We start from the raw sequence: 17929 nt of genomic DNA, 5'->3' as shown, positions 1-17929 counted from the left end.
AGGTCCATGAACCTATTTGTGAATTTAAAGTAGATTTTAATCAGACCCACCCCTCTCCCCTTTGCGAAGCAGGATCCCCCGAGCTGTTTCATGCTTCTCTGAGATTTGCTGTCCCAGGATATTCTCCTGCCTTGCCTCGGAGCAGTGTTCAGTGATTCCCTGTGTGAGCTGTCCGCCCCATGTAACTAGCTGCCCCCTCAGGTCTCAGTGTGTCAGCCCAGGCGGCGAAGCGAATGCTTAAGGGCTTGCCAATTCAGGCAAACTTCGTCATCAGAGATGACTGAGGTTTTGGGGTTTCCCCATCCCTCCCACGCCGGGCCATGCAGCTAGCGTTAAAGAGTGCGGCAACTCTACTCTTGAGCTGCAGGGACAGGGGCAGAAAACCCAGTGCACTCTGGCCGCCACTGCTGCCAGCCAGGGGCTCCTGGCTGGAGACTGCGAGCGAATGCAGGGAGATTTTCCCTCAGACGCTTTGTTTTGCTGCGGCAGAAACCCGAGGCGGGCTCTTTCCACCAGCTCTAACTGGCCCGCAGCGATAGCCATGGAAGTTGTTGTGGCGCAGAGCGAGACCCAACCACTCCGCGCAGCCTTTTTTGTGGATGTATTTTTCCTACATAGGTTACTTCTTTCTTCCTCCTTTGGGTAAGTGGAATGAGTCCCCAAATAACCAACCAACCAATCAATGTACATTGGCAGTGATGGAAACTGGCGGGGAGGGGGTGGGGTGGGGGCACGAAGAGTGCTAATTAGCTAATGGGTTAGGGTGCTGTTTTCTTTTTTCTCTTTTCTCTTTTCTCTTTTCTCTTTTCTCTCTCTCTCTCTCTCTCTCTCTCTCTCTCTCTCTCTCTCTCTCTTTCTTTCTTTCTTTCTTTGAGGGGTGGTGGTCTTGCATCTCAGTTTTGGAAGAATTGCATTTAATTTCACACGCATCAGGGAGGGTACTGGGATTTCTTTTATTTTTGTACTCCCTCCCCATAAACTTGTCTTTGAGAATGAGAGTGGGGATGAGGGGATGCCCCAGAGGTGAATGGCCCCTGAAAGGCAAGAGCGAAGGGATCCAGTGATTCAGGGCAGAGACCTTCCCCCATGCCAGTGGCCAGAGCAAGACTTTAACCCAACCAAAAGCTATGTATCAGTATGAATTCTGTTTCTTGGGCCAGTAGGGTCTGCCCTAAGTCTCCCAGCCTCCCCATAACTGTCCTTCTGCTACTGGGGTGGGGAGGTCATCTATCACCTAGAGGTCAAAATCACTTTTAAGGAAGACCTGCAACTTACTTTGGACATGGGGGAATGCTCCGTGTTTGTTGATTGGCTGAATGCTAATGCATCAGAAGACTGCAGTTTGTTCCAAGGAGTGGTTCTTTGGGCAGTGATAAAATCCCTTAATGTTGACCCCCTCGACTGCACAATAGCCCAGTTCCTTATGCAAATAGAAAGGGGCTGACGTTTGGATAACCCAATATTTGGATCATCATTATTCAAAAGAACACATCTGGTCAGATTCATGGTCCTGTACCCCAAGGTTTTGGTATAGAAATGATGGGTCTTGGGGTCAGATAAACTTGGGGTCTCCATCTCCCCTCCATGATCCTGGGGGTGGTTTTTATTCCCCTAAGCAGACTCTGTAAAAAGGAGGCCAGGGAGAGCATCCTCAGAGAGATGGAGGAAGCTGATGGAGAATGAGAGGCGAGAGAAGGTGAAGTTGCATTAAATAAGCTGTTTTGCCTCATCACCTAAAGGGGTTTTTGGAGAGATGTGCTTCTCTGTTGATTTTTTGCTGATTCCAATAGAGATGCAGGGAGGAAAGGGTAGAGAGAGGCATGAAAGTGCTTCTGAGAGTCTCCTTTCTGTGGGCTTGGGTAAAGAATTCCTATGCATACCAGTTTCTCTGGGGCTCACAACTGAGAAATGCACAAGTTAGTTCAATTTGCTTTATGTTAATGTCTTGTTCATCCTCGAAGTCCAAGGAGGGGAAAGTGTGGAAACAGCCCAGAGGAGGCTGCTCTCTCTCCAATGCACTCAGGGAAGCCATCCAAAGGGCCGAGGAGGCAGAACAGCATCTCTGGGTGGTGCCAGCTTTCCTTGAACTTGGTCTGCAGAGAACTCAAAGCTTGTGTCTGGGCAGCTTGTGAAGTCAGTGACAAAGCACTTCCCACAATAGCTCCGTAGAGAAGTGTGGTGGTAGTGGTGGTGGTGGTGGTGTGTGTATGTGTATTGATAAGTTGACCCAGGCCTCCCATGAACCTCCAAGGCATCTTGAATGCCAAGCTAGTGTAGGTTTTGAGGACCGCAGCTGGCAGACTTGGGAATAGGACAGTTGTCACTTCTTCTTCCCTAAGTTAAGGCAGTAACCATCAATCTGACCTCCTGGCACGTGTTCTCCGAAGGACACCCACGCCAGTCTTGCCCTTTGCCAGGTGGCCAGCACCTAGGTCTGTGATGGCACACAGAAGGAGTTCGGTATGTAGATGCTGAATGAATAAGAGATTTTACTTACTTATAGGCCAGGGGTCTGAGTTGAACTTCCTATCCAACACCACAGTGAGCTAATCAAACCTTCCTTTAGCAAACATTACACTTCCTTTAGCATATATATTATTAGTTTTGTTGTTGTTAATTATTTTGAGTGTCTGTTATGTGCAAGTCTCTGTTGCTAGGCACCCCAGTGAACTTATAAGCAGAATTCATATGGATACTTGGGTGGCTCTTTCAAGAGCACCGGAGCACTGTTGGCCGTTTCTGGCGTTTTTCTTACCATAAACCCACCTAGGGATTCCAGGATGGGGAGAATGGGGTGGGGCATCTCCCTAACTCTCTGAGAGCACAGCTGAGGGCTGAAGTCTTCCTGCACCCACCATTGGCTGATTTTCAAGGGCTCCCGGGCCACCTCCTTAGCTTCTCCAAGTAGAGTCGCCAAACCTTAGCAACTCCTCTTTCCTCCTGGGCCTCAAAGTCTCTCCCCAGCCCATCTCCCCAGCCTCCAAGCAGGAGCCCCAGTCCAGCTACAGGTAGCTGGGGAAGAGACCAAGCTGTGCCTGGGGAACTAGGCGCGCGATGAGATCGCAGCCAGCGCCAAGCGGTCCCAGAACAAAAGGCTCATGGCTGGTGTTAGCTTCCTTCACTCAGGAGCGCCGTGGGGACCTGGGTTCGGGACTCAGGCGAGAGGACCACGCTGGGGAGCAAGGAGTGGAGTACCAAAAATGAAGTGACAAGAGAGAAAGAGCAGGCACCCGGGGTGGGAGCGGTGAAAGGAGGTCACCCCCCCCAGGCCGAGGTCTGCGGTGGGGCCGCGGCAGGCAGGCCCTTTCCTCCGCCTCCTGCAGAGCCTTCCAGGCAGCCAAGCGTGTCTCCGGCTGCAACTCCACCGAGCACGCTGCGGCCGCGTCAGTAAGTAGCAGCCGCGCCCTCTGCTCGCTGTCTCCGCGCAGCCCGGGGAAGGACAGGTCCGCCACCGCCCAGCGACGAGCCCGGGTGTCCGGGGTCCACGCGCGCCCGGCGTTCTCCCGCAGTGGCGCGGCACCTGCAGCGCGCCACGGGGAGGGTCGCCTTAGCCGCGAGCTCCCCGGGGCGCCGCGCCATCCTTCTGTCCAATGGCTTTCAGCGGGTGGAGAGTGGGGGGCGTCGCCCGGGGGCGAGGAGCCGCGGCTGGGGAGGGGCGAGTGCTCTGTGCTCAGACGAGCGAGGCTGACGTGTCCGCCCGAGCGCGCGGCCCGGTGTGCGCGCGCCTGTGTGTGTGTGTGTGCGTGTATGTATGGATGTGTGTGTATGTGTGTGTGCGTGTGTGTGGATGCGAGAGAGGGGGTACGAACACGCCTTTGGGGACCCGAGGGACGCTGCGGTGGGCTTCACTCCGGCCTCCGCCCGGCGGCTGCTCAGCCTCGCATCTGCCTACCGCGCTTTTGCAGAAGCAGCCCGGCTCTTTGATCCTCTCGGAACCACCCTCAGCATCCGATCTTACTTTTTCTTTCACCCACAAGGGCAGCAGCTGGCCACCCCCTTAACCGGTGCAAACACCCAACCAAGCCAGTGCTCGGTGCTTTCCTCTGCTAGTATTTTCCCCGCTTGTCTTTCTCTGGGGCTCCCCACGAGCCACTTCAGTGCTCCTCCATCCTCACAAATTGTTCCGTTGGTCTGTTTAACCGACGAGTTGTAAATCTTGAAGACTTTATTATTATTATTTTGATTCTTTTCATTTCATCCCCCTGTGGGCAACGGAGCAATGAAATTTCCAATCGAGACGCCAAGAAAGCAGGTGAACTGGGATCCTAAAGGTTGGTATTGCCTACTTCGGGCTACCCTGGCTCTCTTCCACCTGCTGGTGCCTCACTGGCAGGCGTGGATGGGCTTGCTCCCGGCAGGCAGCATGCGTCCTGAGGCTGGGAAATGCGCCTGACAACTGCAGCGTGGGTGGGAGGAGGGCGGAGGCAGCGTGGGTTCGGAACCCAGATCGCGCCTGTCAAGATCACATAGTCGTTGTCCCTCTAGGATGGTTTCACCGTCTATTTAAAGACACACCAAGCTGCTGTTTGTTTTGAAATTATACCAAGTGTTGGTATTTGCTTTTGACTTTGTGAATGTGCATGTACGTGTGCCTGTGTGTGTGTGTCCTTTGTTTCTAGTGATCTTTGTCTCTCTCTGGCAGATGGGTGGGGTGACTCTCACTGGACCTGGAGCTGAGCCTCATGGCCCGCGTGTCCTCAGAGGGACAGGTTTCTTGGCAGCATGTGAGGCTACGATCTGCCCCAGCTGTCCCTGGGGTAGCACTTCTCTCATAGGGCATGAAGCATAATGGAGCCCAAGGGGCTTCCAGAGTCTTTGCTCTGTCTTATTACTAATCCTGCCGACTAGGCTCCTTTGGCTCAGGTTGTAGAAAGGCTGTGGGGAGTGGTTTTTCTCCACAAGGGTGGGTCTGGGAAGGGCTCACGGAGTAACCTACAGCGTGCCCACGCACACAATGGTTTGGTATGCTTTTAGGAGTGTGGGTTCACTTTCCCTTCCTGTAAAGAGTATTAAGGCAGGTTGTGTGGGTGCACCATACTCCTGGTCTTGGCCACTGCCCCACATGTTAATGTATAGATATTGTGGCTCTTTGTAAATAGTATTGGAGCGGGACAAGTTGAAACAGTGTGTCCAGTCACCTCTTAGCTCATATACAGGCTGAATTGGGTAGGATAGGCAGCGCTTGAGTGAGTCTTGGAGTTAAAATGTGTGTGTGTGTGTGTGTGTGTGTGTGAGAGAGAGAGATTATATTTCTTCTTTTAAAGAATATTGTTTTATTTAGTCTTTGACAGTTTTATACAATATATCTTGATCACATCTAATTCCCACTCAGCTCAGTTCCTCCCTTTCAATTTCTTTTATGACTTCATTTCTTCCCTTCCTCAGACTAGATCCAGGAAAGCAAGTTATGTTTGAAGAAAATGTCTTATGACTTGCCTGACTGAAGAGTGAATGAAGAGGTATTGCCCTTCAGTTTGTAAATACCTTCAGTACAGCCTCAGCCTTCTGTTTGGTCTCCAAATCTCTGGAAATTACAAAGCCTGGTAGTTTGGCTTTTATTTTAAATCATCGCAGGATTTATTCGTCAAATACATACTTGACACCGGGCACAGTCTGAGACTTGGAAATATAGTCAGAAGAGGGCAGGCAAAATACCTGTCTTCTTGGAGTTTACAGTGTGGGTGTCAGGTCAAAATTAGTCACTGTAGGGTGGCATTAGGAATTCAAAGTGTAGCATGCTCTGTGGGCACCAAGAGGCTTTAAGAAAGTCTGCTAGAAAACCTTGAAGCTGGGTGTGGTGAGTCCTGCCTGTATTGCCAGCAATTGGGAGCCTGAGGCAGGATTTCCATTGGTTTGAGCTTAATTAACATGAGGCTACCTCGTGAGTTCCCAGTCAACTTAGGCTTCTCCTCTGTCTGAAACAAAACAAGCAGATTGGCAAAGGCCAGAGGAAAGGATGACAGGTTTCCTGAGGAAATGACACCCTTATGGTACTGGCACCTAGAGTGGGAGTTGCCAGGCCAGTGAGAAGAGGCTCTATTTCCTTAGAGGGAACCTCAGAGCAGAGGTTCACAGAGCAGAAGGAACACGTGTATTTGAGGAGCTGAAAACAGTGCTCTAAGCCTAGAGGAGAGAGAAAGTCAGGAATTCGTGCTGCGAGGCATGGCTGGGGATCTCCAAAGCCCCGGTGTTGGTTGTGATAGAGTCAGGTTTGGGATTGAGGAAGAGGGGTCTTTATTTTAAGCCTTGAAGAGGTTCAAGCCGGAGTCACGTGATCTGAGCTAAGTTTCAGAACCATTGGCACAAGATGATTGCAATTCTAGGGACCACATGCCAGGGTGCACTAGCCAAGGCAGTGGCATCGAGGATGGAGAGATGATGCAGGGAGAAGCTTTGGTGACCTGAAATCAACAGGATTTGTGAAGGAAGCACCCAGGTGGAACTTTGGAGGACCAGGATGCAGCTGGGGCAGGACTGGTGTGGAGAAGTGGGGGGCATTCTAGGGTGAGATGGCCCCAGGGGGCAGCAGTTAACAGGGCGGGGGGGGTAGATAGCTTTTGCTAGGAACATCAAGGGACTGTGTTTCTGATGCTGGCTTTGAAAACTTATTTCTGAAACATCTTGTGTCTCCGTGACAAGTGGTTCTCATGAATTTTTTTGTGTTTCACAGCCTGAGACAGAGAAGAAGAGTATACTAGTAACATCTATAGTTACAACCACAGACGCTAAAAATAAACACCACAATAAAAAGAACAGCATTTCACGAGCCAGAATAGGTGCTTGCTCCCATCACTTATGCTCACAATTCTTACTTATAAATGAAAAAAAAAAGACTAACATATGAGGAATGGGTTTCATAATGGCATCTTCATTCATATGTATCATTATACTTTACTCATATTTATATTCTACATCCCAACACCCTACTCCACTCCTACTCCCTCCCTCTCACGGGTCCCCTTCTGGTTTGCTTTCGTTATCTTATTATTTTCATTATTTAAAACATTCTTCATTTAGTTCTATGTGTATGGGTGTTTCACGTGTGTACCACATGCATGAAGTGTTCATGAAGGCCAGGAGTGGGCATGAGATCACGCTTGGAACTGGAGTTACAGGTGCTTACCCAGTTGCCATGTGGGTGCCGGGAATTGAACTCGGGTCCTCTGGAAGAGGAGTCAGTCTTCAGACTCAGTTTTCATAGTTCTTATTTGGTCAAGTAGTTACTGTCCTACTTGACCATTGCTGTTGCCAGGACACCGTGAAACTGCGCTTTCTGCCGTGATCTGGCTCATATCTTTTGTTTCCGAAGGAGCAGGTGACTAGAGTCTGGCCATGGGTGGGTCTTAGAATTATGTGCCAGATACCAGTTGAATGCTTCTCATGTATTAGTTTCCTTAATGCTGAAAGCAGTTTAGGAGGAAAGTATTGTCCTAAATTTAAAAATAAGGGAACTGTGGATCAGAAAGGTCAAGCAACTTGCTCAGAATTGCACAGCTAGTAGGTAGTGGGGCTGGACTAAAATCTGGACTCTTAATCATTCTGTTAGCATGTGTCTAATAGACTCTTGGGACATCTGGCTCTTGCCTGGTGAGTCTTCCGACTCAAGGACTGTCAAAACTTATTGGAGGGAGGTAAAGGAGAAGGAAGAGAGTAAAGAGGGAGAAGGCTAGGCAGAGGAGGGGTAGTCATGCCAAGTCACCAGAATCATTTACTGGTGTTCTCCTGCCTACTCCAGATTTGTATGCTGCTCCAGCAAGTTTTAAGCCCTAGAAACATCAATGCAGAATGTTCTCAGGGCTTGAGGCAAGTGGATCAATATAGTGGAGAAAACTCAAGACACGGGGGTAGAAAAGAATTAGGTTCTGGAAGCAGCTGTGTCATTTACTGGCTGTGTGACTTTGGGGTCTTCACTTAGCCTCTCTGGGCCTTACTTTCTTTCCATTTAGAAAGCAGTCATGGATATGACCTCTGTATACCTGTGGGCTCTTTGTGTACCTCTCCGTCTTCTTGCTCCACCCCACCCTTGTTCTGACCTTTGGGTACTTGAGGCAATGGATTGTCTTTTTCTTTTACCCCCTCTCCTTTTCTGTAAAGGACTCATGTTGCTTTTTGTCACAGAGCTTCTGCATGTGTACTTTGAGCTGCTCACAGTGAATATTCACACACCTGGCTCCTTTCCACCATGCGACTCTCAGGTCACACGCTACCTCCCTTGAAAGGTCTTTCTTGCCCTTTTTGAGGAATCCAGTTCCCTGTCTCTGTCAGGTTCTAGAATGGGTCGTCTGTTGAGGGCTCTTCCTGGCAGTTGCAGTCTGGAGCCACCTTACTTACACACTATGTTGGATGCCAAACTCCTTTGCTAGCCCTCGAGCTTCATGAGCAGGCGCTTCGTCATCTTGTTCAAAATTGTACTCCAGTGCCACAGGAAGTACCTGGCAAACCTTAGTCACTTATAAACCCATTGTTGAATGGTGAACTTGAACTTAGCGGATAGATGGGTGGATGGGTGAATGGACAGACGGATGGGTAGATAGATGGATGAATAGAGACAGGAAGGGAGATAGGGAAGGATTAGCGAGGGGGGAGCTAGGTGGGGGGGGGGGAGAGACAGATCTATTGATGTTTGGATGATGAATAAACAGGTGAATGGAGGGACTGGAGGGTATCCAAGGTTCTGGTATCATGAAATTCTAGACGCCTCAAAGTTGCAAACCACAAAGTACAAATAAAACCAGAAGAAGAAGAAGGCTGTCTTCAGTAGCATGGTGCCAGAACACACATCCATTTCCCCATTTCCTCCTCTCAGTCTCATTTCCTTCCCGGTTCTCAAGCCCATGTAGCACATTGCTTTCCTTCCCCTCTTTCTCCAGGAATCGAAAGGCCGTGTGAGCCTTGAGGTAGTGATGCCAGATGGGTGTGTCTAGCCAGACAAAGATCTGGTCAGTGTTCATTCAGCTAATAGTGGATCTGTGGCTATTTTCAGGCACTTTAATACACTTAAGAAATAGATAAAACCTCCGAACGGGAGCTGGGTTCTTTAAAAAGCTGCACTTTCAGTGGGGAGTTCCAGAAAAATCCCTCACCTTTTGTGTAGCACTCTTCAGTTTACAGAACACTTTTTACAAATGATGTCATTTATTCTTCAAGAAACTATTTTTGCAGATATTAAGAGTGTTAGTCTTGCTGCCGGGAAAGCTAGGATGTAGAAAAAGGGAAGCAACTTCTTTGGGACCCTCAGACTTCAAATAGGTAGGGAACAGAGGCTGACCTCTCTATCCAGGGTACCATCAGTCACACTTTCTTTCCCTCCACGGTTTATCAATTTCAAGGTCACCCCCTCTTCCTACTCCACAATACACTCACAAGTCTCCCTGAGAGAGTGGAGGTGGCCAGTGGGTCTCCAGCTGTGGCCTGTTTCAGCAACTTGCACCTGCATAGGCTGCATACATGTTACAGCATGGATCAGCATGTAAAGGTTGGACCCTACCTTCCATCCTGGCAAAGGAGATAGCAGTCTGTGGTGAAAGGGAGCTATATGGAGTTGGTGGGGCCCCGTGAGTGCTGTCTTCATTAGTGTGTTTTCAAACATACATTTGCACAGTTTAGGTTCTCTGGAAAGGAAATCATCTATTCCTGATTTAATATCCAACTTTCAGAAGATCAGCATTCCAAATGCAATTAATAACGAGCCCCAAATCACCATAATTAGCGGAGAAAGTACAGCAGGGTGATGTTCCAGAGATTTTTCTGGGCTGAGGTTTGGTTTGAGCTTCTTTTACAGCACAGTTAGTTCTTTCTTTGTGGAGTAAAGACAGGGCATGTGGACCCTTGCCGTCCATCCCATTTCTGTCACCACCATGCTTTGGCTTCATCTTAAATCAGGCGTATTTGAGAAACACAGTCCTGTTTTGCCTCCAACTGGGAAACTTCAATCATAGCTGAGATATGGTGTGAAGGTTACTACAGGCACAATGAGCTAGTGAATTGCTTTTTACTTTTAGTCTACTGTGAATCTCTCCCTCTGTCTGTCTGTCTGCCTCTCTCTGTGTCTTTCTGTCTCTCTCTGTTTTTCCCTCTCTCTCATACACACAAGCACACATTCATGCATATGTACACACTCAGGCAACACATGTATACACACACTCACCCAGAATGATAAATGATTAAAAAGCAGAAAGAAGCCATTTGCCCAGTTTAGTCCCTTGGTAAAAGCAGAAAGGTGAATAAAAATGATGGTCTCTTCTCAGATTTTGTTAAGAGGGGTACATAGTGGGTGGGTCACACTGAGTTAGATCTGCTTCGGGCCCATCTGAAGGCTTTGTTGTGGAACCTTAAAGTGGTGCCAGGAATGAGGTCACTATGTTGTTTTACACCCGCATGGCTTATTTCTGTCTTTAAGAACCAACCTTTTCTGGACTCCGGTCCTTTGGGCCCTTCCCAGAAGCTCAGCGTTGACTACGAGACTTATCACTGTCACCAAGAACGGGGGAAAGCAGAGCCCTCATGTTTACAGAATGTTTCTGTGGTTTATGGATGAAATTTGAGATTTTTATTTTGTTCCTCCTAGTGTCTGGAACTGAGTGCTATAGAGCAACTGTAAAGCCCGACTTTCTTATCCTCTACATGAGGTTGGAGAAGGGGCGAGGACCACAGCCACTTGCCAAAAAAGGGGTGACTATGAAGGGCTTTTCCTCTGCTATCCAAACACTAGAGAGGTGGTGGTGGTGGTGGTGGTGCGGAGTGGGCAGTAAATACTGACAGTAGAATTATCAGCCAGATAGGATTTCAGGGAATTCTGGGTATAATTTCAGTCTTATTGCTTCCCTATAAGTAAATGGGATTTGTTACTACCATACACAAGCAGCCATCACGGAGATTGCCTCCTGTCTTCCTTCCTTCCTTCCTTTGTCCTTACCTAGTTCTCAAAGAGTTCTGATCTCATTTGCTATTGCTTCTGTAAATTATTCTCACTTCCCCACTTCCCCAGGGACCCAAGATAGGGACTTTTATCTCTGAAACAGATAGTAGAAGAAACTTTGAGGCTGTTTCCAGATGAAAGAAACTTTCAGTCCACAGTGGCCTTAGTAGGCAGATCTGAAGTGCCAGTCCTTGTAATTATGGGGCAGGAGCCAGAAACAAGTTTACTGCATAGAAAATGAACATCTTATAGAGATTAGTAGACAAGAGGTTTCCTGAATTACAACCAAACAGTCTATCAGGATAGAGATAGGTATTGTAATTTAACCTGTGTATGTTGTGCATGTGTTATTATGTATGCACGTGTGTGTTTATGTGTGTGTATGTATGTATGTATGTATGTATGTACGTATGCATGGAGGTTAAGGGAGTGACATCCTTAATCACTCTCTATCTATTATCCATCTATCTATCTATCTATCTATCTATCTATCTATCTATCTATCTATCTATCATCTATCTATCAACAAACACGGTTGCTCACTAAATGGAAGTCATTTGGGCCAGATTGTCTGGGCAGAAGCTTCAGGAATCTTCATAGTCTTAGTGCTGGGGTTGCAGATGTGTGTTGCCACACAGAGCTCTTACATAGATGTTGGAGGGGGGGATCCTGACCTCAGCACAGTGAGCATTCAACTCATGGAGCCCCGTAATTTACCCATCCTTAGTGCAACCTAAGCGTGGCAGGCCGAACAGAGAATCCAGGGGTCAGTTGTGATATTTGACAACTGTGTACCTACCAACTTTGTTGTGGGAGCCAGGAAGTCCAAGAAGTTAGGTGAGTATTTAAAGAAATGATAAGAGGAGACTAAAGCTAAAAAGTCCCTTTTAGTGTATTGTCATTTTTTTTTTTTTGTTTCAAACTGGAGATGGTTTGTTTTTCACCCATTTTAATCACAAGCCAACCTGACCCGTAATCTACTGGTTGAGAAATGTCGCTTTAAGCTAAAGGCGTTCATTTCTCACAGCAGAAGTTGAGACCATATAGAAAGGACTCAGGTCCGATCTGGTCTAGTATATTCAGTATTAGAATGAAAATGAATGCACATTATAACCATTTAGCTTAGATTCAAGGTAAGATGTCTCCCTATGGATCATGGCAGCAGACAGTGGGATCATCTAAGTCCTTGGGCTGTCTCTGCTGCTCCTATAGAAAAGAAGAGAATTGAGTTGTTGATCAATGGAGTCCCTTCCTCCTCCCATAGATCACTCTTGTCTTAGTTTGAGCTGTATTGCTTAGTGTTAGCTGACTGGGGAAAACTTCTCGTTTTGACTTGGCCTCTTTAGCTGTGGCTAACGTTTGTTATGAAGATGAATTGAAGCAGAACGACACATCCAGAATTGAGAAGCATCTGGGGCACTGTCCAGGTTGCCAGGGAGGGTGATCCACAGCAGACGCACCCCTATTAGGAGTCTCTTAGCACCCCAATATTCTCAGTCCGGGTTTATGAAGTCTAGGCTGCTCTGAGAAAGAACATATAGTTTGCAATCACAATATTTGAGTTTGAGTTATCACTCTTCTGACTTTCTTGCCTGGATGTTTTAGTCTATTTAGGTTGCTGTATTGACACCAGACCATTGTGTGGACTTGAAAAAAAAGTCACTTACCCTTCTTGTGCCTTAATTTCTTTTCCTGGACAAAACACAGTTCATGGTAGCACTTTGCAGCTATTGAGATGATCAATTGAGATAAATGTAACTATGGTTTATAAACTGGAAAATGATAGTATTTCCTAAAGTGTGTTCTGTGGGATACAGCTCAGTTTCAACAAAGGCTCTGAAGGACAAAAAGAAAATCCAGGTCCACCTGGGGCTGTACCCCAGGGGTGGAGTCCTCGCCGCTGGCGTGCCTGGGTCATAAAAGTCCTAGAGTTCAATCTCAAACAGTGAAAAACAACACACACACACACACACACACACACACACACACACACACACACACAATGTAGTCAAAGTACTAGCAACAAAAGCAGTAACAGCACCAGCAGCAACATCCGTGGCAGGTTGTGAAATAATTTTGCAGAATGATGCTTATTTGGCTCATTCTGGAGAGTCTGCACAAAACCTTAGTATTTTACTGTATTGCCCGCCATCAAATAACCCCAATATTTGACAGGCCTGTTACGTGTGAGGCCCTGGGTTTCATTGCCTCCACTATCAAAATGGAAAGTATATTGAGCTACTTATATGAGGACCCATAGTGAGTCTCAAAACAGACAGATAAAACCCCAAAACAAGACAAAAACCCCCAAACAAAACAAAACAAAACAAAAAACAAAACAAACTGTACTCATTGTTCTTGAATAAAACTAGAAAAAGCAGGAGAGTTTCTGGTCTGTGCATTCCAAGTGTTGGGGGTTGGGGTGGCCATACCAATGACAACACGGTCTGAAATGTGCGATTGAAACACGAGTTGATAGTTCACTAAGATGGCAGGGACAGTGTGCCTGGGGTGACAGGCACCCACAGTGACAAGCTGGTGGAGGAGGACAGTTGGCAATCCCTGTCATTTTTCCAGTAAGTATTCTTTTTGACAAAGAGTTGCATATTCCCTGTAATCTTGACTAAATGGTTTCCTGGAAGTAGGCTGCATCAGAGCTCCCGAGTTAGCCAACACCACACATCTGGTTTACTCTTCATGTGATTTGTATTTTGAGGGAAGCCTGGGGCTTCTGTGTTCTGCACAGAACACTGTGCGTATGGAGTCTTTGGGTGCCACTGTGGACTTGAGAGGGGTCGGGAGCTGGAGATTGTTGAGTATGTCATTTTCCATACAAAGTGACAAAGACAGGGTCTAAGGAAGGGCGAGAGGGGTTTCTGTGAGGCTGCTTGAAGCCCCAATCTTATACTATAGCCAGCTCTTATGTTGTCTGTAACCATGGTAACCAAGGGCTGAAAGAGTCTCAGGATGCCAATATGCTATGGTAACCCCCACCCCCACCCCCCACCAGCCTATTATTTTCCCTCTGTTCTTTCAACCTGGAAATTCCCTCTCTCCCTACAAGATTCTCTTCTCTCTTCCTTGGCACTTTAAACATTAAAAGTTTATTTTTATTTATTTTTTGTGATATTTATCATTATCTCTCTCTCCCTGTCTATCTGTCTGTTTGACTGTAGATAGATAGACAGACAGACAGATAGATGGGAGGACAACATGTGGAAGTAGGTTCTTTTCTTCGACGTGTGGTTTTGGGGATCAAACTCAGATAGCCAGGCTTGGTACTAGGCATCCTCACCCACTGATTCATTTCACTGTCTCATTGGTGCTTGTGTGCATGCATGTGTGCATGTGTGTGCATGTGTGTGTGTCCATGTGTCTGTGTTTGCAACTGTGTGCAGGTATGCCTGCTTGCCAATACAGGAACATTTGTAGCCTAGAGGTTAGATTTGGGATATCCATTCCCTCCCTGTCCCCCAATCCTTTTTTGTTTTTTTTTTTTTTTTTTTGTTTTGTTTTTTTTTTTTTTTTAATTTTGCAACATGGTCTCTCGCCGCACCTAGAGCTCAATGATTGGCCAGATTGGGTTGCCTTGAACCCTTGGGACCTACCTGTTGTGACCCCCTGTTCTGGGTTTACAGACATGGGACACCACACTGGCTTTATATGTGGGCATGGGTGAAAGCTCTCTGCCCACCCAGCCACAGCCTCAGCCCCCACACTGGCACTTTAAACTTTCTCCCAACTGTACACTTCCAGAGGCCCCACTCCTGTTTCTTCTTTTAATTTTATGTGTATGGGGTTTTTACCACATGGATGCCTGGTGCCTGTGGAGGCCAGACCAGGTCAGATCCCCTGGAACTGCAGCTACAGATGGTTGTGAGTTACCATGTGGATGTTGGGAATTGAACCTGGAGGGTTCTAGAAGTCCCGTTATTCAGTTCCTGGATCCACAGTGGATTCGTTATGACCCAGGCCAGGTCACATATGAAGAATGTAGTCAGCACTTGTGTTTCTACTATGAAAAGTTTCATAGGTGGCACACACTGCAGATGTAATTACAACTGTGACTCACAACCGTTCCCAACTCAACGAGGACAGATTGGCAAACTCTGGTCTTTTGTCAGGAGATTTTGATATTGACTTGCAGATATTGACTTGTGTGTGGTATGGTGACTTAAGGGTGGTGACATGAATGGTGGCCACATGGTGACCAATGTAGCAGGTTACAGATGGGTTGCTTGTTTATTTTTTTAGGATAACAGGATCTTCGGGAATAGTGTGACATGGGAAGATGATACTAAAAGTTTATTTTAAAGATTATTTAAACCACTTATAAACTACACAATGGATTTAGCCAAGTGTTTATGCTGGATAGCTGCTGTGTGGCTACAATGGTGCTGGGACATTTGAGCCTTCTTATAGGACTCATAGAAATCGAAAAAAAAAAAAACCATACAGTCTGGGGGAAAACGTTTCATGACATCTTTGGTTTATGAGAACCAATTATGCAAAAAGGGGGTGTGTTGTGGAGCAATGGGTGTTGCATATTCAATTTCTCACTTGAAAGAATCTTTTCTCTGGGTTTGTCACTCAGCCCTTGATTTTATGGTAATTTATGCACACGGAGTGAACAAATCAATAAATGAAAAGCTATGGCGTGTCCATAGTCTCCTAACTTCAAATGATTCTTGGAAGCACACAGCTGTCGGTCCAACATAACGGGCCTAATAGAGATTGCCAGCATCCCCTCCACCCCGGCTGCCGCTTTGTTCCCGGTATGTCCAGAGGTATTGTGACATTGTTGTATTTTTTCCTTTGACTATAATGGGACCCCCCTCCCTGCTTGTCCTGTCCCTGTGGCCTCAGCTCAGAAGTCCTCCTCCGAGCCTGAATTAATGAGAGACTATGAGACATTGATTCCTTTCTGGCAGGGTGAGAACACAGCTTCCGTAGGAGCATGAATGCCGGCTTATCAGGCAGTAAGTTCTGTATTCAGCCCCAGTTATAAAGAGGGGCAGAACAGACAGCCACAGGGGGCTGGACTTGAGGAACTCTCTAAGTCCTTGTCTCACCGTCCACTCTTACATGCATTGCTGTTTCCCATGACTGTCCCAGGATGCCTTTGCTTCTTACGCACCAGCGGTTGCTGTGCATCCATCTGGTAATCCTGAACACTCACTGAGTGAGCGCAAACAGAAATGGGGCTGGGTACTGAACACAGACACATGAAAAAGTTCCAAGTCTGGGGACCCAGAGAGGTCACAGTCTGGTCATTGAGACAAGCGCCTCGTCGAGTAATTATGATGCACTGTGAGAAATTCATTGCTAGAGATACGGATTAAAACCAGGTATCGAGAACACACCTGCTTTCTGTCCAACCTGAGGTAAAGAGCTTTCTCTGTCATGTGTTCCTCCTGCCATGATGTCTTGCCTGGATGCGTGAAGACAAGTCAGCATGAATTGAACCCTCTGAGACAATAAGCAGAAAGAAATCCGTCGGTGTCATGGGCTATATCTACCGTGTTCCCTGTAGGCTCATGTTTTGAGGGCCTTATCTCCGGCTGGTAGTACTATTTGGGAGGCTGTAGAATTTGAAGATGCGGGCATGGCTGGTGAAAGTACGTTAGGAGGAAGGGTGGACTTTTGAAGGTTATGGCCTGGTTCCTGCTCAGGTCCTGTTTTGTTTCCTGGACTGCTGTGGTGTGAGGAACTTCCATGTGTTTCTTCTTCATGTGTTTTCCTCACCATGGGCTTAAATCACTGAAATCAGGAGAGCCCTTTCCTCGCATGAGTTCTTTGTGGCAGGTATTTTGATCGCAGTGATTCAAAAGTAACCACCTCACCCCTCATGCTGCTCCTAACAGGTGTTTAGACACAGATTTGAGAAAAAGTAATGAATCCTGCAGGTTTCTCATGAAAATAACCCCACTTCTGGTAATGGTTGGTATATAGCTGCAGCTACCAGCTCAGTGTGACCCAACACATTCACACGCACACACACACACACACACACACACACTCACACACACTCACCAGTGTCCAGTCTTGTCTCTCACCCTTTCAGCACTCTCTGAGTTCTTACTTGTCACAAAGAGGGTCTTACTATGTAGCCCAGGCTCACATTGAACTTGCCACCTTCCTCTTTCAGCCTCTGGCATTGCAGATATGCTACATTACATTACATCTGGCTACTGACAGGCTTCTAACTGGCATGTTTTTGTCCCTCTTTGGTTGGATTCATCTTTGCTGCTCCCATGGAAGGTGGAGAGTACTGGGGAGCTAGAACATCTAGGGTGACCCTCAAATCACAACTGACAGGATACAGTGCACCAACACCCCAATTCCCTCAGCAGTGGGTGGGATAACTCAGGAGTGTGTTTGGTACAGGGCCTCAGTTTCCTATCAGTGATAACTCACTTGATGCTGTGCCTTTTATTGGTTTCTTAGCAACCTTCCCATCTGTGACTCTCTTCTCTAATTCCCTAATGCTTTAAAAAATATGTATATATCCTAAAAAACTACTGGTATTCAAAATCTTATTGTAGGTTTAGCTTCTTGGGAAACTCAGAGGAAGACATATGGTGAAGATCTATTATTCCTTGTGTTTCTGCCGTATGCATCAGGCACCAGCTTTGATGGTGGAATGAGGAGAGAGAATGGATTACAGGACCTCAGGATACCTAACTTGTCACTAAGGCAAACAGCTCTTAAGGGATATAATCCCCAAACATCTTTCTTGAGTCCCAATTCTGGCAAATAAGCCACAAAATTGTGGTAAGCCAAGGCTTGATGGTGCTCATGTGACCTCATCAAACCAGTTTGTTTCCAGAATTCTCCTCCTTAGGAGAGGGGAAAATGAAGTACAGTTGATTGTCATTATTTACAGTAATTGTTCTGTTCTACAAAGTTGGTACAAATAGTGAATTAACAAATGAAAACCTTTGCCACTGTGGAAGCACAGGGCTAGGTCCCTGCCAGCCTCTGGTCACAGCATTCTCACCAAGTGATTAG

The 17929-nt window shown here is 46.9% G+C and overlaps 1 protein-coding gene across 8 annotated transcripts in view; it reads left to right on the top strand.

The window, feature by feature from the left end:
- Positions 1–214: 214 nt before the first annotated feature.
- Kcnk10 (potassium channel, subfamily K, member 10) overlaps positions 215–17929 on the top strand; it is a 148782-nt gene continuing 131067 nt past the window's right edge. For 2 of the 8 annotated variants that reach the window (NM_001316665.1, NM_001316666.1), the window contains exon 1: positions 3716–4271. In NM_001316665.1, the coding sequence (NP_001303594.1) occupies positions 4220–4271 (52 nt within the window). In that variant the 5' untranslated portion in view covers positions 3716–4219. The other 6 variants (NM_029911.5, XM_030246941.1, NM_001316664.1 and 3 more) reach the window with 6 other exon arrangements.

This window comes from Mus musculus, chromosome 12 (genome assembly GCF_000001635.26).
Source record: "Mus musculus strain C57BL/6J chromosome 12, GRCm38.p6 C57BL/6J".
NCBI lineage: Eukaryota > Metazoa > Chordata > Mammalia > Rodentia > Muridae > Mus > Mus musculus.
The sequence above is the reverse complement of the archived record's forward strand: the minus strand, read 5'-3'. Positions and strand labels throughout refer to the sequence as shown.